Source organism: Anabrus simplex, chromosome 8 (genome assembly GCF_040414725.1).
Source record: "Anabrus simplex isolate iqAnaSimp1 chromosome 8, ASM4041472v1, whole genome shotgun sequence".
NCBI classification, from domain to species: domain Eukaryota; kingdom Metazoa; phylum Arthropoda; class Insecta; order Orthoptera; family Tettigoniidae; genus Anabrus; species Anabrus simplex.
Window position 1 is genome coordinate 83,351,667 of NC_090272.1, and position 11,268 is coordinate 83,362,934.

Genomic DNA, 11,268 nt, shown 5'->3' on the forward strand with positions numbered 1-11,268 from the left:
TAATGAAGCCTGGACGTTGACAACCTTGTTAGTGCCTCCAGCTAGGCCAAGGACTAATGAGCCAGAGTTTAGTCGCAGTAGGGTGGTCAGGGACTAACAGCACGTAATGACCATGCCAAATGTTGCTTAACTTCGGAGATCTCACGGGACCCTATGTTTCAACATGGACATTCCTCCGGACTGCTGAATGCTATCCTCAATTAATTTATTAATATACAAACGGCAGTAGCACAAACTATCAAACGGGTTTTACACTCCTATTAAAATACCGCAATTTCTTCAACCTTGAAAATAAACAAATAAACGCGACTTCGCTGTAAAAATTCAAATAAAAGCACATAATGTATCTTCAGCTTGTACACGATGTGTAAAAGACAAGAGAATCCACACCCAGTAGAAGTTCAAATGACTTTATTCTCCTCAGTCTGTTGCGGAGGTACATAGCCTACATCTTTATGGGGTTAAACAAACTGCACTTTTAAATGTATTTATTTGGTTTCAGTAACAAACTTTCCTCTTCAATATGATGAACAAAATCTCAGCCCTTCCAAATGGTACGCCAGTAAATATCCAATGATACGCCCCACTTTGTCAAATGTTTGTTGTTTATTTATAGTAACTTTCAGCTTTACTCACAAACTATTTTCCATCACAATTCAATAACTATTCAAGATAATTATTTACATAAAAATGTGCATGGTAGTTCATTTTATATGAACAACATATTCAAAGATATTTTCTTTGACACGAATAATTTAACTTTTTTCTAAGTTATAAATTTTACTAAATTTAGGTTGGTGAAAGGTGTACTTCCCCCTGTATTGGATCGATAATTCAGTATTCATTCAATGACAAAAAACGCACCAGCAAGAGTTGGCAGTGTGGTTCCGGACGTTCAGCTGTTATCTTGCATTCGGTAGTTGGTAGGTTCGAACCCCACTGCCAGCAGATCTGAAGAGGGGTTTTCCTATTTTCACACCAGGAAAATGCAGGCCACGGTCGCTTCCTTCCCAACCCTAGATCTTCCCTATCCCATCGTCGCCAAAGCAGATTGTAATATCTATATATATAAAATAAGAGTTTTGCCTGTACATTGCTCAGAATTTAAAAAGAATGGTATTTCTATATCGGCCGTGTCCACAGTAACAAGGATATGCACTTTTTAATTGTCCGTAATTTCTGTCTGTCTGTCTGTCTGTCTGTCTGTATGTATGCATGTATGTATGCATGTGTGTGTGTATGTATGTATGTATGTATGTATGTATGTATGTATGTATGTATGTATGTATGTATGTATGTATGTATGTGCACGCATCACGAGAAAACGGCTGAAGAGAATTTAATGAAAATCGGTACGTAAAGTCGGGGAATAAGTCGCTACAATCTAGGACATAAAATAATTTTAATCGCGATGAGTGAGATGGTAGTTTAGGGGAAGGCCTAAAATGTAATTCTCAAATATTTATGTTATTAATGGTCCTATCGATAAATACTATATAAATAAAGTTTTATAGTATTAAATTTCAGACCATTTATGTCTTATACATTTTTACCGTACCGGCTATGATAACAAAAATATTGATGAATTTGTATTTTTGTTGCTAAGTCCATATCAGCGCCGAGTCACGAGAAAATGGGTAAACAAAATTTAATGAAACGGTATGTAAAGTCAGATAATAAGCAACTACAGTCTACGCTATAAATAATTTTATAAGATGCCCTACTATCACAAAGACGGAATAAAACAAAATGTAAAGGCCTACAATATAGAAAGCTCACAAACCTGATCAACAGTAACATTACATTGACCATTGTTTGTTGTGATATTCTTTGTTTCCTAGGGTCACTCATCTCCGATAGATGGGATTGCTGCTGGGTACCGAGTATAACAGCCTGCCTGAATATTGGCGGCAAGTAGTTGGGGAGTTAGATCTCTCTCTTTTTTAGCATGCCATTCTTCTGGTTCATACATTTTCTGATACTAGTGGTACGTAACACACTGGTTCATAATAATATTCAAGCTATTCAGTTCCTACTCCGAAACTCTGATTAGAATGAGCAGTGTGCACATTTAACGGAATAATGGCATAGGAGTGTTCGCGGCTGTTTGCGGCCTGGTCATGCCAGCACTGGAACTATGGACTGGTAGATCGGCACAGTAAAATTGTTCGTTAAAAGTGAAAAAATGTGCGCTTTTCATCTGATCTAGTATTTTATATGATAACATTACTCTTAATTGCTAAATTCCTACTGACGTCATTGTAATGACCTGTGTTGACTCCAGTTGGGAAAACCACAAAAAAAAAAAAAAACTTTCTAAGAATTTCGTAGCGAAGCACGAGTACATCAGCTAGTATGTATATATAAGTATTCCATTTCTTTTTGTTCTCATTCCTCACCAACATCCATGTTTCCCTTCTGTCTTGCCTTCTGTGATCAGTTATATCAGGCTGCATTTGTCAGTTTGGAGGACGAGACCTAAATAGGGTGCTTTCCATTACTAAGTGATAACAACTGACAAGAAATGGTAAAGACTGCGCTGTATATTCTTTATAGTGAACGGTTTACCTCCTAGGATGGCTTTTCTTCTGCTTCTTCATGATCTTTTTGCCATATTAGGGGTGGCACTTGATATGGATCTCAGTTTTACGGCCGAATGCCCTTCCTGACTCTTACTCTATACGGAGGGATATAATTATGCACTATTGCGTATTTATGTGGTATGTTGTATGCTTATGCAGTTTAAGATGAACACAGGCACAGAGACCCCGAGCCAGAAGTATTAACCATGCGCAGTTAAAAATCCCCGATCCAACCGAGAATCGAACTCTGGCACTTCTGAACCACATGGCTGTATGCTAACCACTCAGCCAATTATATTAGACCGTCGTTTGGTTTTGCAATCTTTTGTTTAATGGGCAATTTGCTTTACGTCACACCGACTCTAATAGGTCTTATGGCGACAATGGGATAGGCTAGGAGAGAGAAGGAAGCCTAATTAAGGTACAGCTTCAGCATTTTCCTGGTGCGAAAATGAGAAACTACAGAAAACTATCATCAGGCAGCCGACAATGGGGTTCGAACCCACTATCTACCGAATGCTCGGCTGTTATCTGCTTAACGTTGCACTAACGCAGAGGGTGGTGTTTTCTTTGTTTTTGTTTATTTTGGTTTATGTTTTTTTTTTTTTAAGTTTAGAAAGAGCTTGGACTGGGAAGGTATGGGCCATAGCATTCATTAAAGTACCGCCAGCATTTGTTTGTACTGTTAACACAGCAAACCAACTTCAGGGCTGTTGATTCCAACTCATCTCCTGGGTACAAGACACGCCCTGCGTAGCAAACTCTCTCGGTAAGAATAAAATTACACAATTATCATCATACAGGTACATGGCCTTTTCAGATTGTTCGTATCTTACCTTGAAATTAAATATCTAGTCAACATCATCCGGCGTTTCTCTTAACCCTCTTCAACGCACTCTTTCATCTCCCAGGACAGCTACTCTCCTCCATTGACATTACGAAGCCCCCACCAGTGAAGCCAGCTCATGCGCACTTCATCCAATGTATTCATTCTTAAATTCTGACCCCCATCTCCACCAGGGAGAAACAAACAGATAACACGAATAGAGTTTATACAAACCGATCCCACCTGTCTCCTAAAACCTGATTTTCATTTTGTAATCACTGCATTTCTGTTCCAAGTTCCTACATCGTAGGTTCTCGAGATCATCCGCTATTACAACCAAGTCATCAACATAGGCGACCTGTTCGCAACACTCTGCTGACACCCCCTCTCATTCATTCTCTTCCTGCGAATTATTCACGTAAACTATATTGGACGAGAGATGAAAGTAATACAAGCTTTTCTGACTTATCTATCGTGTTGTTAATCTTTACTGAATGACAAGCATCATTTAATACCCTCCCTCGTTTTTGTAGTTGAACGTACGACGTAGGGACTTAAGTCTACTGAGGAACATCCAACTAATTGTCAGCAGATTGTTTATACGTAAACATTGTAATAAAGTAATATTGTTAACGCATTCATACGCGTTTTAAGTTTCACCGACTCAAACAGATCTCACTCACAACTGCGTGGCCCTAACCGGCCGGCCAACTCGTTGCTCGGTATATTATCTAATAATAATAATAATAATAATAATAATAATAATAATAATAATAATAATAATAATAATAATAATAAGTACTTTGCGTAGTCCTAATGGGCTCATTCGCAATATATATATATATATATATATATATATATATATATAATAATTTTATGTAACACTACCTTTACGGATTTAGGAGGCGCCGATGTGCCGGAATATTGCCCTGGAGAAGTTCTTTTACGTGTCGTCAAAGCTACTGACAAGAGGCTGACGTATTTGATCACCTTCAAATACCACCGGACTGAGCCGGAATCAAACCCGCAAACTTAGGCTCAGAAGCCACAAAGGCCGACAGACATAATGAGCAAAATAACAACAAGTTCATTCATGATTCGAATGCTGAATGTCACAATAGTCTGTAATTAAAAAAAAAAAATGTGGAGCACTGGGTGGTAGCGGCGACTATTGCCAGATAAAGTACAGGCAGATAATTATCCTTCTCAGATTTAATCAGAAGAGAAAAAAAGGAGAGGCTTGACAATTCCAAGAATGAAGGAATCACCACAAGAATAGGAAGAGTCACGAAGGACGTGAAAAGAAGAGACACCGAAACACCGGAAACTCAACACTGTAAGGGCAGAAAGAGAACAAAAGCCGAATGAGGATGGTTCGGAAGGGGAGATCCACTGTGACGTGAATTTCCATTTCGAAAATCTCAAAGCTGAATCGCGAGTGCCGCGGTGAGAAGCTGTCATCCCTAACCTATAATGTATGTATGTGCTGTATGTGTTTTTAAGAATGTATAAAAGCCGAACCATTTTTGAAGAGAAACGATGGCTTCACAGTAGAATTAAAAAACGCGTCATGACTGACAATGTCCTTTTGAAAATGTAGCTTATTTCGTTTTCCCCAGTGAACATAGAGCGGGCAGCAGAAGAGACCGCGCCCATCATCTCGCGCAGTAAAACTGCCCGCACAAATTAACGCCTCGAGTTAATGAACGGACGCCTGAAATAAACTACCACTTTTGTCATCGCGTCTGCTACAGCCTCCAGTACGAACTGCCAAGACGACTCAGCGAGAACCATTTGCCTATGTCGCGCACGTTAAATAATCTAATACCAGGTACACTTCACTAGAAATTTACTTGGGCTAGTCATATAAAATTTTCAGAAGCTATAAATTATACCTGTGTTGTTCGAGTCATTAGTCCATAGACTGGTTTGATGCAGCTCTCCATGCCACCCTATCACGTGCTAACCTTTTCATTTCTACATTACTACATCTGCTTGTCATATTCGTACCTTGGTCTACCCCTACCGTTCTTACCACCTACACTTCCCTCAAAAACAAACTGTTCTTTACAAGTCCTGGGTGTCTTAAGATGTGCCCTATCAGTCTATCTCTTCTCGTCAAATTTAGCCAAATCGATCTCCTCACACCGAGTCCATTCAGTATCTCTTCATTCATGATTCTGTCTACACATCTCACCTTCAGCATTCTTCTGTAACACCACATTTCAAAAGTTTATATTCTCTTTCTTTCTGAGCTAGTTATCGTCGCATGTTTCACATCCATACAACACCACGCTCCAAACGAAAGTCTTCAAAAACACCTTTCTAACTGCTATATCAATGTTCGAGGTGATCAAACTTTTCTTAAGAAAGGTCTTCTTTGCTTGTGCTAGTCTGCATTTTATGTCGTCCTTACTTCTACCATATGGTTAGGTTTATTTGCAGAAAACCATATACTTTTTTCATTATGATTTTTTCTGAAAGGTACATTTTCTCGCCGAAAAATTTGGAAAAAATCTTGTATTTTTATGTATTCTCTTTCCAGTAAAATCCTTCAGTATCTCTTTTAAGAGCCTGCTCAACCAGAGAGAAAGTTGCATTGAAGTAACTTTACAAATTTTCTTTTAAAATTGTACCAAATTACTGAAAAATTAAGCTAGAAAGTAAAGTAAATTCGTATCCTCACCCCGAGGTGGTGCAGCTCTTTTCAGGCACGCCCTCAATGGACGTGAGCTGCATGTACCATTTCAACCACATACCAGCCCTCCTGTCATTTTTAAAATTGTGGCAGTGCCGAAAATCGAACCCGGGCCCCTGAGGACGGCAGCTAATAACACTAGCCGTTACGCTGCGGAGGCAGACAGCTTTAAGTTTCTCTGTACAATTTCTTACTTTCAAAACATTCCTGCACTATAATCTGGAACATCTGTGTCCTCCTTGATCCTTTGTACATTTTTTTTCCATTTGTCCATTTGTCTCTTCGACCATCAACTCTTTGAACGGAAAATTTAAACAATAATCTGAATTGCAACGCCTGTTTATAAACAAACAAACAATGACGGGTGCTAACATGGTTACCAACATGAAAACCACACTTCACTTAGCAGAATGGTAGTGCGTTCAGAAAGCTTTTATATACCTTGCTAAAAAGTGGGCGTATCAATGAGCAGTATTCAAGTTCCACAAAACTCTTTTTGGTCTTAGCTTTTCAACGCATTCGTCTTCATCGCAAATATTTAAAAAAAAACCGTGAAAATGGCATTTCCTTTTTTACCCTAACTGGAATTTTCTCACCTTGAGGAGAAGTACAACGAAATACTGATCCCCTCTTAACTCTACTGAGATGAGGGAGGGAGAGGTCCGCTCCATCGAAGGATAAAGCTGTTGGTAAAGGAAATAATAATAATGATAATAATAATAATAATAATAATAATAATAATAATAATAATAATAATAATAATAATAATTTCTTTGTTTGTTTCTTTCTTTCTTAATCCGGTTACCCTCCAGGGTTGGTTATTAACTCGGATTCATCGAGGTATCCCACCTCTATCGCCTCAAGGACAGTGTAGTGGAGCACGAGACTTTGGGTCGGGGTATACAACTGGGAAGGAGGACCAGTACCTCGCACAGGAGGCCTCACCTGCTATACTGAACAAGGGGTCTAGTAGGAGAATGGAAAGATTGAAAAGGAAAGACAAGGGAGAGGGAAGGAAGCGGACGTGGCCCCAAGTTACGTACCTTCCCAGAATTTGCCTGGAAGAGAAGTGAGAAGCCACGGAAAACCACGTCGATGATGGAATCGAATCCCCCTCTACTCATTTGACATCCCGAGTCTGAGTGGACCTCGTTCCAGCCCTCGTACCACTTTTCAAATTTCGTGGCAGAGCCGGGAATCGAACCCGGGCCTCCAGGGGTGGCAGCTAATCACACTAACCACTACACCACAGAGGCGGGCATAATAATAACAATATTATTTTAATATCCCATTAACTCATTTTACGGTTTTCGGAGACGCCGAGGGGCCACAATTTTGTCCCACAGGTGGTCTTGTACGAAATGGTAAATCTACCGACACGAAGCCGGCCTATTTTAGTACCTTCAAATACTTCCAGACTGAGCCAAGCTCGATATGCCAACTTGGAGTCAGAAGGCCACCGCTCTACCACCTGAGCAACTCAGCCCAGCAGAAGAAGAGAAAGGAAAGAGCCATGAAAGTTGTGAAAATTGAAGACTCGCAGTATTCGTATCGCCAGGGTCGAAGGACAACTAGGGTTAACCAAGGGAGGTCGCGTTCAGAGAAGAAGAAGAAGAAACTGGTAGAGGATACAGTTGATGTACCTTTCAGGCTACACCAGCTAAGGAGTGCTGTAGCCACTTATTTGTTCGAATATCACATTCACGTTTACGGCAATCGAAACATACCGAGAAGAAATGCGTTATTACAAGGATAGGCAAAGTCGTTCAATATTTAATGGGACAGCTGATGAAACGATCCCTCATTCAATGAAGAAAATCGATACTTACGCTATACAGCGGTCAGGACAGTCCCTCAGGGATACTACAGCCAAGAATTGGATCGACGCATATTAGATGTACTGTAGTTCGAATGGCAGAAAATATTTCAGAATAAATAAATAAATAAATAAATAAATAAATAAATAAATAAATAAATAAATAATGGCGAATGGCCTCCGGAGAGGCCAACTGCAAGTCTTTCGCGTTGAAACCCCGTGGGCAACCCGCGCACCGATGAAGATGGTGCCCTGTCTAGAACGGATTTTGAAAAGGGATCACACACCTAGTCTCCGAGCCAGAGAAATTAACATTACAATTCCCGACTCAATCGGGAATCGAATCAGGGACCCCTTGGACCATAGGCCAGCATGCTAATAAGGCGAGGAACTACATGAATTCACAGAGTTTGTTGCAAAGAGAAGATTGTGGAGGCGATCAGTTAACCCACAGAAGCTTGCAGACTGAACTCTGAAAGTCATCTGTCTATAATGATGTATAATAATATGCTATTTCCTCTTTTTTTTTTTTTTTTTTTTTTTCGATCCCAAACATCACTTTAATTCGGTCTAAAAGGTCACTATTTAAGTTAGAATGAAGATCAATACTTGTCTGAGTGCAAATCAAATGTTACAATTAATTATTTCCACTCTATCAATATTACATTTAAGCTTAATTTTAAAGTTTCTTGCGTAAAAACATACCGGGTGGTTCGCCAGATATTCAGCCTCAAACTCGGCTTCACATACCTTCTGCTCCGACAGAAAGCCGAAGTTGTCAATTCTTTTCCCCTTCTAAAACCAAACCAAACCAAAACCCCATGGCACTACAGCCCTTTAAGGGCCTTGGCCTACCAAGCGACCGCTGCTCAGCCCGAAGGCCTGCAGATTGCGAGGTGTCGTGTGGCCAGCATGACGAATCATCTCGGCCGTTATTCTTGGCTTTCTAGACCGGGGCCACTATCTCACGGTCAGATAGTTCCTGAATTCTAATCACGTAGGCTGAGTGGACCTCGAACCAGCCCTCAGGTCCAGGTAAAAATCCCTGACCTGACCGGGAATCGAACCTGGGGCCGCCGGGTAAGAGGCAGGCACGCTACCCCTATACCACGGGGCCGGCCTGTTCCCCTACTACCAACCAAAATTACGCGATCTACCTAGCCCAGCACTGATTACGCTCAATGTTACTCAAAATGGGAGATCGCATGGGATTCGCGGTATCGACCATCACTCGGTAAGAAAAGTATTCATTTAAAATCCAACACTCCGGCATCAGTTAATCAACTGACAAATAAATGCCTCAATCACGCTTCCAAAGGACTAGAACATATATAGCATGAATAATTAATTTTGTAATTCAGCGAACATAGACTATAATAAAATTAAGGAGACTTTAAACAATGACACAACACACAAGGTACCTGCCTGCTTGGCGTGGACCAAGATATCGCGAACCACGAGGAGTAAGCCTGGATCGAGCGGTTCAGTTTCCATCCACAGCAGCGCCTGCGTCAAGTGGTGGACCGCCTCCGAAGCGCTGGGCACTCCGCTGGGGCTAGGGCTATCCTCGTCGGATCCCTCCACCTTGACAGGCGGGGGCGGTTCGCTGGGGGGATCCCAACCCCGCGCCCACGTGGCCAGGTCCCCATCAGTCACCTCCAGTCCCAGGTCATGCGACAACCACTGCAGCTCGAGCAACAGCATTCGGTCCTCTTGCGCCTGCGCAGGACTCGTCACCGTTGTGGACAGAGCTAGGGTCGGGCTTGCTGCCGCCTCCACCGTGGGGGCGGCGACCTCCACACAGCCGTTGACTTTACTCCAGCACCGGTTATACGTATCGGAACGGACATTGAGCCACGAGCGATGAAGCATAGGAAAAGCTTCCTTCAGAGTGAACTGAGCTAAATACTCCGGTACTGATGGATGTTGATCACTACTGTCCACAGTCATATTAGAGAGCAACATCATGGCGTAACGAGTTCTCAATTCAGACGCCACTAAACAGTTATCAAGAACGGCGCCATCCCCGAAATCTCCTCTTGGAAACACTACTAACCGCACACTGCCGTCAGAGGATACACAGTCCGCCTCTGGCGGCAAGAACGGAGTCTGTTCAACGACTAGAATAGCACCGCGGGAACCATATAGTGCTGTGGCGGCAGGGACGAATTCATGATGGAACCACCAGATGAAGAGATCTGGGGTGATGCGCCCGCTACCACCCCCGGCGTACACCACTGGTTGGCTAAGCATATTGACATGACGTAACGAAGGTGGACGCCAATGCTTGCCTATCACTAATAAGCGCGTTCGGTGCCGACCCCCAGCTCGGTTAGCAGCGGTCAATATCCACACACGTTCCTCTTCCGGCTGCCTCTCTAACGTCCGGTCAGGAAGACTTTTCCAGTCTAATTCAAAGCTATAGGCGCAGTACACTTGATCTTCACTGTATTCACCGGCAGATATAATCCGACGCAGCTGTTCTGCAGGGCTGGCAACCACCTTCTCCGGGGGCGGCGGTTCAGGCTCACTTACTGTTGTGGTTGTCGTACAACTTGCCGCCGGCGTCACGGTGATGGTTATATCCGCCGTCTGCGTGGCTGTACTAGGCGGAGGAGGGGATGCTGATGACGCCTTAGGCACACCATATCGATTTTGCCAGCGCCGTATCCAGTTCCTAGTAATAACTGACTGTAACTCCGGGCTGGCCCCCAGGCGTCGAGCGAGAGCCAGCGCCCTCTTCCGCAAGTCAGCGACACTAACCAGTACAGTGAGACGCACTTCATCGTCCTCCCCAGTACCCCGCTGCTGTTGTTGTTGGTAACGTTCGAACCAGCGGAACAGAGCCCTCTCCAAGTCAGCTTCGCGCACTGCTGCACTACCACCGCCCCCCTCATGGCGCACAACTTCTTTCTTGTCCGACACACTTTTCACTTTCTTACTACTCTTGAGCTCCTTCTGCTTGGGCGACATTCAGTTCAGCCTCCAGCACACAGCACGGCCCAGCTGCATGCACCGCACCCGGCAACGACTAACTCCCAACTGAGCGAACTAGCCCGCTCTGCTGGCAATGCAACAGACATACAAAGGGACGGGAAAGAGAGAAGTCGGCTGACATCAAAGCTGCTCTATGTATGTGTAAAGCGAGGCCTTCGGTTTTATATATGTGTGTGTGTGAGTGTAGCGCTTTGATGTAACCGAAGCGGCACAGCATACACAAAGAGCAAAGAGAGAAGCTGTGTGTAGTACAGAGGGGGAAAAGAGAGGGCGGTATTCTCTTTGCGGTGCGACAGAGAGCGTTACTTATCAAGGGCATTCTGCCGGGCCGCTCGTACAAAGTAAAAGG

At 42.9% G+C, this 11,268-nt stretch overlaps 1 protein-coding gene across 1 annotated transcript in view; it reads right to left on the bottom strand.

Moving 5' to 3' along the window:
* LOC136878814 (uncharacterized) overlaps positions 1–10,895 on the bottom strand; it is a 152,955-nt gene extending 142,060 nt beyond the window's left edge. The window contains exon 1 of the mRNA XM_067152310.2: positions 9,348–10,895. Within this exon, the coding sequence (XP_067008411.2) occupies positions 9,348–10,895 (1,548 nt within the window). The remainder of the gene's footprint in view (positions 1–9,347) is intronic.
* Positions 10,896–11,268: the final 373 nt, after the last annotated feature.